The sequence below is a fragment of the Nothoprocta perdicaria genome, unplaced genomic scaffold, assembly GCF_003342845.1.
Source record: "Nothoprocta perdicaria isolate Ctin4 unplaced genomic scaffold, notPer1 scaffold_6, whole genome shotgun sequence".
Taxonomy (NCBI): Eukaryota; Metazoa; Chordata; class Aves; order Tinamiformes; family Tinamidae; genus Nothoprocta; species Nothoprocta perdicaria.
Window position 1 is genome coordinate 928415 of NW_020455865.1, and position 20417 is coordinate 948831.

Genomic DNA, 20417 nt, shown 5'->3' on the forward strand with positions numbered 1-20417 from the left:
AGGCATGTCCACCTGAGGTTTCACCCTCAGGTTCCTGCTCCTCCTCTTCAGCAGACAGAGCTGCTTCCAGCCATGGCACCAGGCTTCAATTTGCACCAGCGGGGTGTCCCCATGGCACCTCCACAGCCCCATCGGGAGCTCATTCTTGTTCCCTCTGCCAAGTGCTTGTGCGCATTTAACATTTGAAACCAGTAACATCTTACTTAAATCTTTCTAAGCAGCAAGGCTTGTAATTTCAGTCACCTGGGCACCCAGAAAGCAGATCTGAAGCGTGGCAGTCTTTAGAAAAGTCCCACTACGTGCTTGCAACGCTCTCAGTATCTGGAGTTGTTGCCACCAGCTCTGCTATCTAATGATACATTGGGACAATCTCTTCAAAACCTCAGTGCGCTACCGGAAAAGGTAAAGTGAAGTCCACTGCAGTTCATCCAGAAAAATACTGGGTTGATTTCATTGACCTTCTTGACACACAGCAGGATTTCCCTGATTTTGGAAAGGGTATTTCTATCTCACCATATACTGTTGCATGAAGAGCCCTGAATTCTTGGGCGGATTTGCCATTCCTGCTGAACAGCTCTCATGCAAAAGTTTCTTTTTGTAAGATCCACGTATAAAATTGCATTTTTCCCCTTTTGACCCTTGCTTTCCTTTGGCTTGGAAATCCACAAGCTTTATCCAAAACGCACTGCACAACGTGGAGYCCACGCAGCATTCACTGTCGCTGCAAACACGAGGCCACCGAGGCAAAGGAAGAAGCAACAGGGCAGGGCGAGTCCACGCAAGGTGTAAACAGAGGCCGAAACACTGCCCGTTTGGTACAAACTTTCCGTTTCACACAGAACAACAGAATGAACGAGGTTAACGCGGGCAGCGCCTTGCCCGCCCGGGCCCCGCCGCGGCCGCCATTTCGCGGCCGGGCCCCGTGAGGGAGCGGAGCAGTGCCCAGTGCTCGGGGCCCGCTGCTCGAGGCCCGGCTCGGTCCAGGCTCGGCCCCGGCCCCGCCGCCGCCCGGCGCCGCTGCGCGCGCAGGCGGACGACCCGGAACCGCTCGCGCGGCGCCGCCCGCCCGTCCCTGCCGACGGCGAGAAGATGGCGGCGCCCGCGGGGCTCCGGGGGCGGCCGCGGGGCTCCGGGGGCGGCCGCGGGGCTCCGGGGGCGGCCGCTGCCCGGCGCCACTTGTCGCGCCGTGTTGCAGGAACGCGCTGGTGGAGGCCGAGCTGGGCCAGAAGGGGCTGCGGGTGCCCGCGGCGCGCAAGACGGGCACCACCATCGCCGGCGTGGTGTTCAAGGTGAGGCGGGCGCGGCGGCGGGCGCTGAGTCACGGGCGGGCCGCGCGGCTCACGGCGCCTCCCCGCAGGACGGSATCGTGCTCGGCGCGGACACCAGGGCGACCGAGGGCATGGTGGTGGCCGACAAGAACTGCTCCAAGATACACTTCATCGCGCCCAACATCTAGTGAGTCTTGCTGGCAGCAGCCCGGACGCTTTCCTTGCGGGGAATAAGCGGTGTTGAAACGCGCGTGTAGCRTCCAGAGCCAGCTGTCCTGGGCCACGCTGTGGAAACGTGGAATATGTCAATAAAAACTGGATTTTCCCCTCTCTACCTGCAGAAAGAGGAACACAAAATGAGTATTTACAGCCCAAGGGTGTTTGTTACTAGATTTAAAGTTTTTCAGCATGTACTTCTATATGGCATCCTCTAGGGTTACTAGTAGTGACAGTTTTGCACTGAAGGAACTCTGAAAGTCTTGGGACAAGAGGAGAAGGAAGCCCCTCACCAACTATAAAAGCCATGTGGTTCCCTTGAGAACACACTGGGGACAGGAGGGCGATTTAGGGTTGTTGGATAAAGCAAACAGAGGTCGGATTTGGCCCCACAGAGGCATTTCACTCCTCACCTTTCCCAATTGCTGGCAATGTTTTCCAGTTGTTGCGGCGCTGGGACAGCGGCMGATACCGAAATGACAACTCAGCTCATTTCTTCCAACCTGGAGCTCCATTCGCTGTCAACTGGCCGGCTCCCGAGAGTTGCCACAGCTAATCGGATGCTAAAGCAAATGCTTTTCAGGTAAGTGAATGGTTTTCTTATTTATAATGTTGTTGAAAAAGCAGGATAAGATCTGAGCAGAGAGAGTCATCTCTAAGTCTACGTGACTTTGAGATGCAGGTCGTGTAACTGCAGAAAATTTCTGTAGTGCATACATTGTGTTTAAAGAGAACAAGAGCTTTCACAAAGGTGTTCAGATTCACAGATGATCATTCTTCCTAGGTACCAAGGCTACATTGGTGCTGCCCTGGTTTTGGGGGGAGTAGACGTCACTGGACCTCACCTCTACAGCATATATCCCCATGGATCAACTGATAAATTGCCTTACGTTACCATGGGTAAGTGATATCCCACAATATTGCAACAGAACTCCGGGGAAGAAGCTTAAATGTTTGAGTTTATTATTTAAATTCCTGTGACTAGCTGTGAGTTCAGACTTTAGAGATTAAATTGTAAGGCAAGTGCAATATTTTGTTTTGTCTTTCATACTTTGAAAAAACTCTTACTCAGGGAAGCGCTTCATTCTAGTGAAGCAGCACCAGTCTGGTTTGCTTTCAGTGTATAATAATGGGTCTTAAGTACTGTTTGGGGCTTCTCAAGAGAGAAATGTTGGCCTTATCCTACCTAATGAAGAGGTGTCAAAGTGAAATTAGTAGCACACCACCATAAGTTACTAGGCATTAGTTATTAGGCATTATTATACACACATTATGCATTGTTATTATACACACCATTAGTTATTAGGCATTACTCTTTCAAGCTTTCCTTCCTGGCCACAAGGAAGCACTCGCAGGTCCTTCTGTGCAGAGCTGCTTTCCAGCAGGTCGGCTCCCAGCATGTACTGGTGCAGTACATGTCCAGGGGAAAAGTGAACTCCTTTGAGATCCAATAGAAGTCTCCTAGAGAAGAACAGGGAACACAATATTGATCCTGACTTAACTGAGGAAGACTAATATATATAATGAGTCTTTCTTCTTACCAAAATTGAAAGCAAAAGCTAAAAATGGGTTAAAGAAAAGCTTAGAAAAGTGTGTCTTATAAATGCTACTGACCATGAGGTTTTCTGTGGGACAGATCAGTCCCGTGCATGTTAGCCATTTTGAGAGGTTTTGACTGCTAAACCAAAATGTATACAGAAAGTTAATGAAATTGGTAGTATTTTAACATCTATCTTTACATTGAACATCCACTTCAACAAATAAGGTATCACATGCCTCTTAAAACTGAACTGTTTTAACAGTTTAAGTCAATTAAGTGGATTCAGTTTCAAATGAGAACTCTAATAAATTTACAGAAATTCTGCAAAGATGGTATAGAACCAATAGATGGTGCCATTACCAAATAAATGGGTAAATTATTTACTTGGCAAATAAGATCTATGTAACAGTTATGCTATGTGATGTCATTGGTTAGCCTTTGATACCTTAAAAGGTGTAAATGCCCGTTTCCTTTAAATGTATGATTTTTTTAACGGCCTTATACCTAATAAAATGAACTATAAAACCATAAATGACTTCATATTGCTCTTAGCAGCTGACTGCCTGAATAAAGTCCCACAACCACCACGTATATTGTTCCTTTAGCACTTTTGTTTTAAAAGCCTGAAAATGGGATACTTGAAAATCGTGGCCATTCATCTTTCATCCCACAAAAATAACCTTGTACCAGGAAAAAATCACATAAGTAGGAAGCCTTCAATTCACTTCTGCTTAAACTTTGATTCCTTGTGTGCTGTGGATGTTGTCTGGTCACTTGTCTATGCTTTCAAGCAAAGTCTTTCTCAATGAAATGTCCKTTACGTTGCCACATGCAGTAGTTGCTACACTGACGCTGCTTGTCTGTGCAGTGACCATGGGCAATGTTTGAATAATATATAAAAAGCCTGAAGAATCCTTGTAAACCTCAAAAAAAAATATGGTGAGTGAGGAGCTTTGCAAGAAGTATTAGAGGGGAATATGTAGTACAAATGGGCTGCCTTCAAGCAAAAGTGAAGCATGGTATTAATCTTATGGCTCAGGAACCAAAAACCTGCAGTAAGATGCAACCCCAAGGCACTGTTTAAAAACACTGCTCTGTCAGCATACTGTGCAGTTCTGAAAATAAGGTCCTGTTACTTCAGCAGGTTATTGCATGCTCAGATTGATGCAGCATATGCTTCCTGAAGAAGTTCACTTTCATATCTTCACTGAGTCATTATATTTTCAGTGGCATGCATGTACATATCACTGCTAGGTACATCTGTAATGTAAATAAACATACTGAAGCTCATTAATTCCTATGCAAAAAATATACTTTGGATCACATTCAGCTCTAAGGAATATTGTAATATCCTAAGCAAACAGGCATCCTTTAGCAATTTGAGTATTCAAGTCAAATAATTTATAAACTGAGTAACCTATTGATGGAATTTTTGTAGGCATTTTGCAGTTTTAAACAGCTACTGCAGAGAGTTTCTATAGAATTGAGTGCAGCTAGGTGCAGGTATCACTTTTCAGATGTTCTACATGCAGTTTATTAAACTGGCCAGTTAATTTCTGGAAATTCAATATTCARAAGGGAGTGTGTTTGAGTAATTTTGTGTGTTTCCTCCCTTGCCCCTACTCCCCCAAATATCTTGGTTGGTGTGTGGTTGTGGATGAATGCAGTGGTATCCTCCCTTGCAAGGTAGATTTAAAAAATATTCAGTGCTTACTCAGGAGTGAAAACATCAAATTAACCTGTTTATGCTGACAAAGGATAAAAACAGATTTCAGCAAACGATGCAAGATGGTCTGATTGCTTGGCTTGTCTAGGAAAGCTTCTGGCCAAGAGTTATAATGAAATGCATGCATAAAATTAAACCACTTGAAATCTGTAGTTCAGCTTTCAGATACTGTAAGTATGTTCCAGTGGTCTCTAGTGGCTAAACCTAGTCCCCCGGTACCAGCGTTGCTTCATATTCATAAATCAGCTCTTCAGGCATTGGCAGTGCTGGCCTGCAGAGCAAGCAGCACCACCACCGAGACGAGGCCCCTCAGCCGGGAACCAGGGTGAAAAATGATCCCAATCGATGGGGCTGTGGAGATCACCGAATTCTTACCTGGAATGAGCAGCAAATTGAATAACAATGAGCGGGTGTGAATAAGTGTCCTGTCAGGGAGGCCTGACACTGACTGATGAGCAGGTTCTAAATGTTGCTCTCCCAAGGCTGCGTTCATCCTCCAGCRTGGCAGGCTGACGTAGCAAACAGGTCCTTGCTCGATGAAACGGGACCCTGTTTAGCAATAGGAAGTTGTCTTCAATGAGCRTTCTGCTAAAAAGATCCTGTTCAATGTTTTAAAAAGCAACTGCAGTTGCAAAATGCAAAAGAAATCGTTAGCTCTTTTTATTCTTCTGTGCATCAACAATTATCTATCACTTCAAATCTAATATTGAAATTGTACAACTCCTTAAGTAAAGGCMAAGTGGGATTTTTAAWGTGAGTGTATTATAGTCAAATCCTGCAAATTTTTGAATGACTCTGTCATAAAGACTTAYRAAAGAATAAAAAAAGAAAAAAGTCAAGGACAGAAATAAACTCTTACTGTCTTACAAATAAATTCTCTGGTTCATGCTCATTATTAGACTGAAAAGATTAATGTGTCTCAGCTCAATCCAAATCTGGTATTTTGGCTGTCCATCCATGCTTCTGTATGTTCAGATGCTAAATTAATATTTGATTAGTATTTCTCAAGCTTATTTAAAACTTACACAAAATCAATTATGTGGGGCCAATAAGACTTCTTTCCTTGATGACTGAGTTCCTGAACTAATTCATAGCAGTTAAAATATTTTTTTCTTAAATGGCTAAAAGTTTGTATCTGAACTTTTATGTAATAACATAACTTTATGTAACAACATGAAGGCTTTACCAGTTGTACTTATTATCATTGCTGATTCACAGAACAGCTGCAGCTTTCAAATATTTAAAGAATACTTTGTCAGACTAAGCATTCTGAGATTGCATTTGTTGTATATAATTAAGATTCCAGATTAAATAAATATCTGACTTAGATAAATACCTTGTTTTGGTATTATTTTGAATCTAAGCTCAGTTAAGCATACTACATAATGATGCTGTTTCCCTGAATGTTTTAATAAGTTTGAGATTAAACCGCTGTGTTTTAATAATACTCAGTGGTTTACATTGAATATTGGGTGTATGAAGTGGCAGTGTCCTGAATACATAGGTTATATTCTGTAGTCCTTGGATTCTTTCTCCAGACCTTATGAATGAAAAATTTAAAACTTGTTTCTACCTAAAGGAAACGCGTTTGCTACAACTTAACTTTTGCTGGGCACTCYATATCTGGGCTAGGGAAGAGCTCTTTCCCGCACACGAGGAAGTGCTGCACAGTCTCCTCATGCCTGAGACTGGTCTGCTGTTATAGCTGCTGCAATAAGAAAACCGTATTTCCAACTTCTGCTTTGGTTCACAGATTTTCTCTTTGCTGTGTAATTCCAYAAGTTTTATGGTTTGAGTCCTGTATTTGCTTTGGAACAGACCTAATTTTGACCCTGGTTAAAGGTTCTGTAAAATTACTTTTACTTGGTGATTTGCTCTGTTGTATCAGCAGTTCATTTCTGCTATTAGTCTGTTAAAAATCTTTTTTATTCCCAGTTTCAGCATTTAAAAATGGAGTTTCGTATTGCTCAGAGGTATAAATGAATAGTCATTGCTTGTAATACAAGTACACACTGAGAATGTCCTACTGCTTTTAGATGTGATGTATTTGGTACTGTAAAGGTAATGATCCTCAACCAGAGCAATATTCTGTAACAGGAATATCTGTCATATTCATTGGGATTACCATGTTCATTGATTTGTGTCTGTAAATTTGCTGTTTCTACCCTTTAAATTTGATCTATAATTGGACCTCCTTAAATGGTTCAGATAAGGTAGTCTGTATTTCCTCAACAGTGTCACTGTCAGCTTCTCCTTTTTCATTATACATTCAGCAGACTTGATAAAATCAGCAGGACACCTCATTTGAAACTGTTTAATCGCTGCCTTTTTCTTTCACTAAACCATTGAGGTGGTCAAGCGATATACACAAATCATTTTAAATAGAAAATATGGCTTTCTTTGTGACCCAGCTAAACAGATAGCAGTATGCAAAACAAGTTAAAAAGTAATAAATGCCAAAAAATCTTCTAATTGGTGTAAAAAATTGCAGGTAACTTTATTCACTCCCCAAAAGTAGAGCTCTCTGAAATATGGCCAGGGCCACAGACAGATAAGATATCTTCCTACAGATTTGCTCTTTCTGAACCAAGCGAGCTTACAATTTCACATAGTATCACCCTGCTTTTTATATCCATTTATGGAAAGCAGATTTATAAGGCTTGCTGCCGCAGCGCTGTGGGTGGAGGTGGGTTCTCGTACAYGGCCGCCCTTGCAGTGCCTCCTTTCTGTGGATCAGAGGGGTAATGTTAAACGCATGTTTTCCTATCTGTCATTGTGTCTATTCAGCTGTTATTGTTCAAAGTAAAAATAATGGCACAAAATAAATGCATAATAAACTGTTTTAGAGTAGATGTGGGAAATAACCTGATGGCAGCAGCCACCTACCCTGCTACCATTGCTGGTTCCCTCATCCCAGTGTGTCAAGGTGACTGTGCCAGGGCAGCTCATTAAAACAATCTATTCATTGCGAGCGGCTCAGTATTAAGTGACATATCCCCTAACATGGCTAGGCACAGAAGTGGGACAGCAGAAAGAGAGGAGGAGGAATTAGAAACTGTGGCATTCACTTCACTCATTTTTTTTCTAACCTCATTTTTGTATCAGTGTATAGTATTAAGAAGAAAAGGCTGTCAGAAATGGGGCCTCAACAGGTCTTTGTACACAAGATGTAAATTTAAGATTAAATTAGGTGCTGGACCTCAACAGGATAGACACTTGAGAGTATTTATTAAACTAAAATAGACTTTTAGACTGTTTTGTGATGCTATTATTTAATTGGTATATTTTCTTTTAAAAATAATGTCTAAATAGCATTATGTCTTAATTTTATTACAATAGGTTCTGGATCATTAGCAGCTATGGCAGTGTTTGAAGATAAATACAAACCCGACATGGAGGTAAGAAGTGATCTTTAAAAGCTGAGTGTTTCTTCCTTCAGTAATTCTCATGACCTTAAGAATTTAAGAGGTTTGAAGCTTTAGAAAAGTTAAACCTGTTCTAGTTTCTTGCTCTTAAAATGTTTTAATGTCAACTTACTGAAAAGCTTTGAAATCAGTCTTTAAAAAAAAAATCTTACTTCTTGCTAACCTAAGTGCTGGTAAAACTTTGTATTTTAATATACCTTCAAGTTTGGAAAACAAATAACTTACTGATTACAGTTGACTTTGGGATTTTGATAGCCTTGGTGAGGTTGGTTTTGCTTTCGTGCTGTTGTCAGTAATTGGTCATTCTCTTTATGCTGGTATCTTAATTGTTAAAAGAGAGTACATGGTAGCTGTGAAAACAACCACAAATATAAAAGTAAAATATGAAAGGCATTAGGTTTCAAGATGATGGGATATGCTCAGTACGAGTAACACTTTTCATTATATCATTTGAATATAAAATAAAGATGTAGCAAATCTTACAGCTATTCAGTATCATAATGCAGAAAAAACAGAACTTGACTTACTTCAGAAAGTTGTTGTATTTTCCCAGTCTTTATAGTACATCTACTGTTGGCCTTTACTACTCTCAAATATTGCACTGACTGGGATATATTTTCAGGGGGTAATCCTATAACTCTATAGAATTCCTTTCTGAAACTGACTGCTTACATTTATAATTTAAAATAGTTTGTCATACTCTCTTATATTTCATGAAGGAACTCAATGCATAATACCAGTGGGTTTAAAAATTTGTTTTGGGCGGTTTTCCAGTAGTTAAACTGCTTAAGAGCTGGTGAGTGATAAGCAGTTCCCCAGTTATTCCTGGGAGCAGTTACTCTTCTGTCGCTTTATATGAAATAGTGGTAGCTGTGCTAAATTATAGAAATGCAGCAGTTCTGTGTCCTGGAGTGTTGGGCAGTAGCTGAAGAAACTGGACTTTTGGCCTCCAGTATTTTTATGAAGGCTTGAAGTACCAGAATATTTTTCATTAGGCACTCAAGTTTCTTCTCTAAGTAGCATTATGTTGCACTAATAGAAAGAACCATTAAATATAAAGGAAGAATCTGTACTTTTTTTCCCCCCTGCATGCTGTTTGGAGAATGACAGTCTTTTTGCAGCCTCCTGTGTGGCTGTGCACTTGGCATGTGTGCTATTCATACCGAAAACATGGCCTACAAATCCTTGGAATCAACAGCTACAGAATAATAGTACCCTTTCAAAGATACAAATGTCAAAGATCTGTGCTATGAAACTAAAAAATCTTATCTCATTCTCAGCTAGTTTTCAAGCTTGTATTTTAAGTCATTCTTTGTGTAAGACCAGCTAGAAAGAGCCACCAAAAATTGGTAAATTTCCAACTTTTCCTATTTAGAAAGGTCATCCTAATTAAATTGTCTTCATACACAACCTTAAATGGCAGCAGATATTCACTGTTAYAACAAGCACGTAGGAATGCTGCCTACTGATTTGCTGAAATGGGTATTTAGATCTTGAAGACGTGCGTGCACCATACCCCTTTTCTTGTTTTTGCTGAACATTCTGCTGGCTAACAATGATTTGATAATTGCAGTAGCTGCACCAGCAAAGTTTTAAGTGATAAAGCTCAACTGTACTGTTAATCACTTCTTCATATTTCATTATGTCTGCCAGCTTATACTCATATCAGTAAAATCACCAAATAACAAATGGTATTTCTATTAAAACTAAAACAAATTAAATAGAAAGTACACAACCTGTGTACTGCATAAGCTTTTATAAAGTGGCAGCGATGATAAATTTAAAATTCCTGGAGATTAAATTATTATAATGGGTAGAGAATTAATATTTTTCTGCAAGATGAATACTGATTTCTTTTGCACTAATTGTCAGAMTATCTTGCTAGGGCTACTGAAGGGTAGTGGTGTGCTGCAAGACCAGCACATCACAGAAAAATGATTCAAAGGCAGACTGTCCTGCACCCTCTGGTATCGACTTGCAAATTAGCATCTGGAATGTAATTAAACAAGCTTAATGAAAGTAGCAGCTGAATACTACTGGAAAAGACAATCAGCCTTTTTCCCTCTGATATATATTCTGTACTATTGAAGCTGATCACCAAACACATCGTGTGAGCACAGTTAAAAAAAATTAGCATTTATTTGAAGAATAGGAACTGTTTTTCATTCTGTTATGCTTTTGGCATGCACTGGTGTCCCATGAGAGCCATGCCACAGCAGATAGTGCACAATATTTATAAATCCATGACAGGCAATAATAGCAACTTGAAAAATTCTTTTGCTAGAATTTCAAGTTGAGAGCTGCCAAAAGCAGAGAGGATCAAATCTGCAGTGGCAGCTGCTGTGCCCTACAGTTAGAATTGTAGACTTTGAAGATGCTCAACTGAAAAAAAAAGGAAAAGAAAAAAAAAAGACTGCAGGCTTAGCCAATTTTTGCAGGTTTCTAGAGCCCTGGCTCTCTGCCTTTTGAAGATGAGTTGCTGAAGCTTCTACCACTGCCTGAGGCATGCTAACACCAGCAGGATGCGTTTTTTTTCCATAGACTTAGTGTGTCTTCAGATTTAAGTAGCACATGCTTTATCAATGCCAGCTGTGATGGTCCTTTCCCTGGTTGCAATGCTGGGAGATGATCTCTACCCACCATCCTTCAGAGAAGCTGCTAAGATAGATGGTGACGTACACGAGTGCCACTTCTGCAAGCTGATTTATGGAGGCATGTTTCATTATGAAGCAAGTGCTGGCCTCTAGAGGAACCATTATAGATTGCTGAAGATGTGAACACTTTCAGCCCTGAAGGCCTGTAGATGCTTCAAAAATGTAATGCCAAGCACCTAACTACTGTAGAACAATATTAATCTGTCATGTGGGCAGCTATAGATCTACTTTAAAAAACATAAGTGGAAGAACAGCACATCTAATAGAGTGTTTCGAGCTTAAGATCTTGCAGAGCAGCCAATTTTTCTTTCAGTAGAGTTTCAATAGAGTAGCCACATGGTTTTAAACCTCACAGTCAGCTTTTGCAAATAGCTCCACAGATTCTGACCTTATAAACAACAGGAAAGAAATAGATACGGAAATCATTATGACCTAAGAAAAATTCTTTGTGTAGTATTAAATGCTGGAATTCCAGTTATCTTTTTTTATTTGCAGGTTTGTGTAACCTGCACAAAATGGAAAAGGGGCAAGCAGATGGGGACAAGTTGGTGCTAGTAACCTTCTCCGCTGTCAGAGGATGTTGTGTTCACARCGAAGAATAATAGAAGGGAGGAGATCGGAAGTGCTGCAAAACGTGCAGGCAGAGGCTCCCCCGGCTCCCAGGCTTCTTGCTGGCCTCGCTGCTGCTCGTTGAGGTCCTGGTGAGGGCCGGCACAGGGGCCTCCTCGGCAGGGCCTTCGCTGCATTGAAGGGCGAGATGGTCTAAATGCCAGGGGCCCTGCAAAGCTTTCGTTTGGGTAAAAAATGCATAGGGTGTTGTACAAAAATTTCCTCAAGATTTGTCATTTTCTCCCATTTTTAAACRGCTGATATACAAATCATTCAGATATATTTCTGTGTTTTATTTCCTACCGCCCCTCTGTATGGTGGCAGTATTTTTGTTTATTAGCTACTAACAGTAACACGGAGGTATTTTTGGAAACTGTCTAACTCTAATTTTCAAGAGTAGTTGTCTCATCAGTCTTATTTAGCCCRCCTGTGTGCGATTCGGGGCTCAGGAGCAATGACAGGCTGCATATGAATTCTGTATTCATTAGTGATGGTGATCAGAACACCCGCATCCCACCACAGGGCTCAGGTGTGAAGTCTGCAGGCTAATCCCACCAGCTGACAGCCAGAGGTTTAATGACTCCAGAGGAAGGTGACCACTTGCTGGGAGGTTTCTCGGCTGAACTCAGACACCAGACAATAGAGATCAAGCCAGACTATCAGAGCTAAGCTGAAGAGCCTGCCTGAGATACTTGAACCCTGTTGGTGTCAAACACAGGGATTAGGTAAATGAAAAAACCTGACTTCTCATACAAAAATAAGTACTTAGTATTTATGTGCTCTGTATATCTGTTTATTTCATTACTCAGTGACAGTTAGTGGCATATCTTCACTGACAGAGCTCACGTTGATACAGATTTCAGGCTTTCCTCACATACCTGTATTATTTTCTCCCTTAGAGCCATGTATTTGCCTGGGTAAGTTTCAGGTGTTAGCACAGACAGTCATCCAGAAAATGAAGGCTTGGCATGCCGTTTTTTCCTTTTAAATTAAAATCATTATACATTAACTAAATTGCTGCCTGACACTTTAGACAGTCAGTACTGTTCTCATCTTCTTTCATAGATACGCACCTTGGACTGATTCCACTGTAGAACGTAACTGTTTCTTCTAGTTTTCAGTTTACAGATTATCTCAAGATAATTAGTTTTGCCGTAGATTAAATAGGGCTTTGCTGCATGGAAAAAGCACCCATTTCCTCACCTTTGAAAAGTAGGACTTTAAACTTGGTACTAAATAAACACAGCCATGATCATTTCAGCGCGCAGGGTAGGTGCTGGGCAGGCAATTCCTTTTGATGCATTCCTCAGGAGCAGGTTTCCAGGTTAAACCGTCTCAGTCAGTGTATTCCCATGACTGCAGATCCCAGGAAAACAGAGCCCAGGTGTGCAGGGTGGAGCAGAGGCTGCAGGGACCCACAGCGAGACGGGAGCTTTGGGTGAGCAGAGCAGCGCGGAGGAGCCCGGCTGCGAGCCCAGGCTCCCTGCCCGGGAAGGGCCTCACAGGATATTTGTGTCTTCAAGAGGAAAACCACTGCCAGGAGCATAAGACTTGGGTGGTTCCCCCCCCCCCCCCCCCGATAAAAATATACAGTTGTGCTATATAGATTAGGGTTTTTTCCATGGTTTACATTTCTTGTTACTCCCTAGTAGCTGCTCTTTGGTGTGTCACTGCAGATAATGCAGCTCTAACAAAACTGAGGATATTGCGTTGACAACATAGAAATCACGTTTCTTTTACTACTGAGCATCTTCATTCTGTTCTGAGAATCAGTTTCCTAAAATCCATGAACTTTATCCCGACACAAGTAGTGATGGATTATATGCATTTTTATATTAATTCTAAGTATGGAGATAGATACTGTTAAAAAAATCCTGCAATTGTGAGGGGAGATCGTTATTTAATTCCATACCTCAGAAACTATGTATTGTAGCAGTCTTCACGTAAGGCATGAAATATAGGAACTAACATTATTGAATAGTAGCTTCGAATCACATAAGTTTTTTGCTTTGGCAGGTAATTTGGCATAAATTGTTAATGTAAATCCAGGTTAGTGGGGAAGACATTATTTTACTAAAAAAGATAAACTGCTGATTAATTCAGTATAGAACTCAATTACAAATTGAAAGTGTCTCTGCGGGACGCCAGTACCCTAAAGACAGCAGATGTTGAATTGATACTCCAGCATATTTCACACTGGTATGAAATATTAACGTGGTTTATTATACTTGTGTGGTGCACAATGTGCAAGAGGGGGAGGTGGTGCTGGGGCTGGGCTTGCAGGCGCCTGCACCAATGGAACATGAAAATACTGTAATTGCCRAGAATAACAATTAGGAGTATAGGCAGGTGTATTTCACTTGAAAACTTCTTAACAGAAAACAGTTGAAAAAATATAGTTACATAAATATTATGCACAGCAAAACTTGTAAAATGCAGTATAAATTTTTTTTGTAATAAGAATCCTCCTTTAAAAACTAGACAAAAATAAGTAAAGTTACCTTAGAGCAGAAGTAATTCCGAGCAGAAGGGGTGATTCACAGCATTTGTACAGGAGGTATTCTGGAGAGAAAATTCTCATCATATTTAATAGGCTTTGAGTTCTTGACACTGTTTGTTATGCAAATCCTGAGTCACTTGCTCACCTCCCTGCAAGCAAATGGAAGGGTTTCAGAACTGAGGGCATCTCAGTTCCTCCTTAAATAAGGCTGTGGGAGAACGAGCAAATGACATGATAGACTTCACCTGCACTTAAACTAACTTCAGCTGCTTTACACATACAGTATTAGAGTAGGTATTTTCCCTCTCACATTTGCTTTAGCAATCACTCTACTTCTGCTTATCTTAGGMTGTGGCATCTGTTCAGTAAAAATAAACACATATATGCTATTTGAAGGCATATGCATATTTTTCCTTTGGATTTAGAGTTTTTTTGTTGTTTTTTTTTTAAGAACATAACCAATTCTAGAATACTACATGGCTGAAGTTCAGCAGAATGGAGGAGACTCTGTCTTCCCCTGTCACAGGACACAGATCCCTGTATGGTTGTATTCCACTTGGCTGAAGTGGGGAAGAGTCTTTGAGTTTAATTTCAGTGGGTTTGCATGGAATGTTCCCAGATGACAGACACCAAATTTTAGGGTCGCACAAGCCATTTAGTCCCAGCTCTCTTCAGATAGTAACCTTTCAGATTGTTGGTGAGGCTCATGAAAGCATTCAGCTAGGTCTAAATTATCGGACTGGATACTGGCAATAAGGGCAGAAGGCATTAACCGGGCTTCGATAGACATGAAAACAAAGAACTTTCTACAGGTTTTGTTTCAGTATAGAAAAACATCTCCAGTTTAAACTTGTAAGATTACCTGAATGTCCAGGAAATCATACTCACAGCATTATTGCAGCCTCTCTTTATACTTCGGGAGCAATAGAACATTTATTTATAGATATTATCAAATAGAGTATTATTATGAGGTACAAGTAGCCATGCACTCTCTAGAAGTCTCATCTTTTTACTTCAGTAACACTTGAAATCTAGAAATTGCTTAAGTGAGAAGAGAAACTGGATTCAAGCCATATACAAGAATAATGTGGAAAAGTTCCTTATTGGGGCTGTTTGTGACTTGCACCATAGCAGATGTAGAGAGGTAATCTATCAGATCCTGAGTGTCTACAAAATGCAACTCTCCAGATAACAGGTTTAAAGTAAAGATTTAATACAGTCTCTATCTACTATGATGTTGCAGTGACAGTTTAAAACTCATTCTCTAAATCTCAGCAGACTTTATAGCTAGCAGTGGGCCCATATAAAGCTTAATGGCATTACAACACATAAATCATCTTTTAAAGACGCTACCAGTGGCTCCAATATTAAATGCAGACAATTGTCTGTGTTATAAATAATTTATCAAACACTATTTCAGATTAGCCTTCCATGCTGAGTTGTTTATTTTAGCCTTTACTGTACTATTCCTAAGACACGTTTTGAAAGATCCATTACTGGTCAGTTTAATGAACGTGGGGGTCTGTTTTTCCCCCCCTCCAGCGCTCGGGTGCATCTGTGGTGACCATTACATGGCTGATCTGGACCTCTTTGTGCCTTTTACAAGTGCTGCCCATTTGTCATGTACTGGTAAATGGAGTTGCACATTGGAGTCCTGGGACACATTGTGCGATGCAGTGATGGAGACAAACAGATAGCTCTATAAAGTGCTGCTTGTCACAACTGACTTGTATTACAGTATATCACTCTTGCTGTAATCTCATTTAAGAAGCAGTGTGGACCCGAGAGAATGATATTCCCAGTTAGCTTGGTCTTTGCAACCATAAAGCAGGAAGTGCTCCTTTTATGTACTCTGAACTTTTAGGGTTTGGGGTTTTTTTCTTTAAGATTAATTATTACAGTCACTCATTCATGCCCCTGTCGTTAAGCTTGTGTCAGCACTTTCATTATAACCCCCTATTTTCTGGTCATAAAATAGCAGTTCTTGCTAAAACTTTGTATGCAGGATCTCTAGGAAGGGACTGTTTCTGTCACGGTCGTTCTGGTCATCTTTCTAAATTATGAAAAGGGAATAGGAAATGAACAGAGCACTGCATCAGGGTTCYCTATAATTAGAATTACTCCAGGCTCATGAACTGGGCTGCACTATATCAGATGAAAGAGCTGAGATTGTTTTAGACCTTTCTCAGTGTGGTAGGTGCCTTGGTGTCACTATAGCTTATCTCTGTTGACTGTACCGTCTGTGTAAAGAAATACTTTGTTATAAATAGATTAATAGAAAGATTACCTTCTRCAAGTCAATATATACTGAAGTGTTTAACTTAAAAGATGATTCTGCAAAACTTGTTTTAAAAATTTGGAAATTCTGAAAAGAAAGAAAGGGAAACCACACATCCGACTGCCTGGGTAGTGATGCTTTCCTTACAATAGCAGCACACGTGATAGCTTAAACCTACTGCTGCTGCTGCCTAATTTTAAAACATATCTACATACAGTTTGTCATTTGCTTTAATATCCTTAACTTTTGCTATGGTTGAGATTTTAAATATGTTTAGAGAGAGAGAGTGAGCGCTGTATAAAATAGCCTTAGCATGCAATGAATCATCTAGAGGATTAGTCTTGTATGTGTGAATAACAGTGAGAATGCTGCTACCAAAAATTGACATAACAAACAGAAATTACTATTTGCAGGGTTTTGTTCAAGTCGGCTCGGTAGAAAGTGTAATTTAGTATTTCCTCTTTTCTAAAAGATGAATGCAGATAAGAACGGGAATGGACTGAGCAGCTCGGTTACAAGCAGCCCAGAGCAGCAGTTACAGACCAGGGCTGGTCGCCGCCGCGCTGCTCTCRCGGCACGGAGGCACCTCGGCCGGGGGGCAGGCAGCTCAGCTGCCTCTGCCGAACCCCGACGGGAATATTTACGGTGTTCTTCACGCTCCCCAAAGACACTGAGACACCAGGAAGGCCGCGGGGAGCGATACAGGGCCCCGGCTCGCTGCGGGCGGCGGCGCCTGGTTCATTGCCCGGTCCCCGTGCTCGTCACACCCGTGGGTGCCCGGGGAGGGCAGCACGGCACCTCTCGAGGGCCGCTGTCTCTCCCGTCATGCCCGAGGCCTGCGGAGGCTGATCAAATAGGCACTACCTAGGGACGGCCTGTAATGAAGCTACTGTGCATCCAGTGCGGATGTTTAATTTGGATACAGCTGTTAGAGAGGGCACTGCAGGGACCTCGCATTGCGCACGTGCACGAGAGCCTGGCAGGTAGCATCAGGGAGCTGCTTCCTTTTTCCCAGCATTGATTAAAACAAAGGTCTTAATTCAGTTCCTTGGCAATGTAGCAGGGCTCCGGGCTGCAGCGGGGCACACACGGCTTCAACGACCTGCCCTTCAGACACCGTCCCTGCCCCGGGCGCCGACGACCGCGCTCCGCGGGGCGGCGCGGATAAAAAAGGCGCTGATATCTCATTTAGCATTTGAGAGCTCACAGCTTCCACTGTCACATGGACAAACATTGCTGCAAAATGCCAACACTTGTGCACTGACAGCTTTTTTGACTTTTCCAGGAAGAGGAAGCCAAACAGCTTGTGAGGAATGCCATTGCAGCTGGCATATACAATGATCTGGGCTCTGGCAGCAACATAGATCTCTGTGTTATAAGCAAGAACAAGTTGGATTTCCTCCGTCCATATGATGTGGCCAACAAAAAAGGGGAAAGGTCGGTATTTCTGAAGCTGTGCATTATCTAATGTGCTTTTGCTAACTATTTCCTGTCTTCCGCGATACAATGAATTTTCAGTTTATTTCTTAAATCTATTTTTAAAAGYTGTCAGACATTATCTAACCTGCTTTATGTAGTTGATAGCTATTAGAGGATTGTCTTGAGATCTGTGCTTAATATATTAGCTTTTAACTAATGGCTTGCAGTCAAATATTGAAGTTTTTAGTGGAATTTACAAACACTGGAAGGAAATAAATCACTTACCTGCACCGACCAGGGAGAGGGCTTGGAGCACCGGGCTGTTTGAGCCTGATGAAGTTCCTCCCTGGTGGCTGAGCAACACGTTTCTCCTTTAGCTGCTGGGCAGCAGCGCAGTCCTGTTCGGCTGCTCTTTTGCTCAAAGTTGTGCCTGGTGCCAAAGCCTGGTACCCTTTGCAGCGCTGCCTAAATTTAGCCYGGCAGCGTGGAGAAGGGAGAGCTGGCAGCACAGCCTGTCATTAGCCATGAGGTAAGAGCTCGCTGCGGGGACAAAAACAGCAGCAAAGCCCAGGCCTGCAGCCCATAGCTCTGCTGCTGTGTTTCACTCCCCTTCTGGAAGGCTTTTCTAGCCAGTGGTTGGAAAATAAACCCTCCCCTTTGAAGACTGCTAAGAACCATAGACTTTTTTTGGATCATCACTGTTTTCTCATACAAAACCTGCAGCTGTTTGCTGTAACTTTCTGAAAAGTTAATAGCTAATTTTGGCAGTAGCAAGATCTTTAGTCAGATTAAAGTTGATTCCCACTTTGCGTATAAGTGATCCAAACCCTTTGCAGGTTGTGGGCACTCATGCTGTTCCGGGGGGGCAGCCCTGTCCTGCTCTTTCTTGTGCTGCCTTTTCCAGCCCTTTCCTTTGGCAGGCCCCCTCAGGAGGAGATTTCTGTGCAGTCTCCTCCATTTTATGGTTCTCAGTGTTCAGTTCCTCAAAGCACAGGGAAGGGCTGCAGAACATGTTAAACTTCAGCATTTTGTAACACGTGGAAATCCTTCACAAAGGTGGTATTATGGTACCCCTAAAAACAGTCATTTTGAATCTCCTGAATTTAGTTCAGAAATATTCAACTACAAAATGTATTGGGAGGAAGGTTACATTTAAGTGTAATATGATCTTTTTAATACTGAGAATATTCAGGATGCAGAGATGATGAAATTCTGAAGTGAGCAACATTTTAGGGTTAGAGGAGCTGACACATTTTCCTTCTGACACTCAGACATGTTGTTCGGTGAGCTGCGTTGCCTAATCAGTGATTCACAGCCCCCGAGGCAGTTACAGGGTTTTGCAATATGTACTTTTATGTTAAGTGTAACAAGTTGTGCAACTTTTCAGTCTGCTGCCAAAATAGTAGAGTTGAAAGAAATCACTTTTTCCTTCCCTTCTTTTTTAAGACAGACACTATTGCCAAAGGCACGAGGAACAGCCCTGCTCCAGTTACAGCTCCTCTGCACTTGGTACCTGCAACCGCATGAGCAGAGCTGTGAGCAGAGCCCTCGTGGGCGGTCAGACAGGGAGAACATCCATGATACAGCTCAGAGGAGACTTGCACTTCACGGGGTAAACGGGGCCAGGAGAAAAGCTCCTTTTTACAGGCAGCTGAGCAAGAYTGCAGAAGCAGGGCTGGACTGTGGACATCTTGGCTTAAATGTTAGCTTTGGGTTTCTGTGATAAACTTCATGTAATAAACCCCCACACCAGAGAAAATACTTACATCCTGAATTTTAAAGCTTGAGTTTCCTGGTTCACCTTCCCCATTAACTTCCACTTTTTTCTCTAACAGGTTGGGTAGATACAAGTGTGAAAAAGGAACTACTGCCATTCTCACTGAGCACGTAGCACTCCTGGAGATKGAGGTGGTGGATGAAACTGTACAAACTATGGACACTTCCTGAACTCCCCTGGGCAGTGCTGGTGCTGCTGAGCCCAGTGTTAGTTACACTTCAGTTTTAGAAGCCTTCCTCYATGAAGAAAAATAAGCAACTGAGAAAAATAAAGAATTCTTACCTGTCWCCTAAGGAATGTTTCTGACAATTCTACTTTTTTTTTTTTTCTTTTCCATTCTGTCTGCTGAAAAGTGAGGCTTATGCAGAACTATTCTGCCCTAGAAGAAAGATCCATATCATCCTATTTGGGGAGCTGGGCTCTTGGAGCCTCAGTTGCAGCCTCCTGCCTGTGCAGGGCTGCACCCCGAGCTGGGAGCTACCAGGCAGCTGCCAGGGCTGCTTTTCAGCTTCAGCCCCGGGGAAAACAAAGTAGGAACGGGAAGGATTTTCTACTTAAGCCCAGTTTCTGTCTGTTTTTAATTTAGCAAGATCTTTTTTTTTTTTTATATATGCCTATTTATATTAAAAAACWTGCTATGAAAATCCTGAGCACTCCTATTGAGCTAAACAGTTACGTCACCGCAATCGTCAAATGTTTACATTCATTCTCATTCATTCTTCCCTGTTTTCTCTAGTGACAAGAAACCGAGYAGATGCAGCCCCCCCTCAACTACCTGACATCTTCATTTCTAAATTACCTGACTGAAGGCAGCGCAGGGCACAGCTCGTCTTGTTTCTCGCCTCACGTTTGCTACCAGTTTCCATGTCTTCAGCTGGGCCACAGGGCTGCAGGGTGCAGTTTCACATACAGGTTTCCCTCGGGGTAGCTGGCAGTTGCTCCAGTCACTTCTAGGAGCAGAGCTTGCCGTGAAGCATTAATATCTCCTAGTAGCTGTTAGAAAGT

At 42.0% G+C, this 20417-nt stretch overlaps 1 protein-coding gene across 1 annotated transcript; it reads left to right on the plus strand.

Annotated features, from left to right (window-relative positions):
- Positions 1 to 1199: 1199 nt before the first annotated feature.
- PSMB7 (proteasome subunit beta 7) lies at positions 1200 to 19695 on the plus strand. The gene is made up of 7 exons (XM_026049420.1): positions 1200 to 1289; positions 1358 to 1455; positions 1927 to 2067; positions 2269 to 2384; positions 8090 to 8148; positions 17502 to 17653; positions 19471 to 19695. The coding sequence occupies exons 2-7, from the start codon at positions 1400 to 1402 to the stop codon at positions 19580 to 19582; spliced, it is 636 nt and encodes a 211-aa protein (XP_025905205.1). The 5' UTR covers positions 1200 to 1289; positions 1358 to 1399; the 3' UTR covers positions 19583 to 19695.
- The last annotated feature ends 722 nt before the right edge of the window (positions 19696 to 20417 follow it).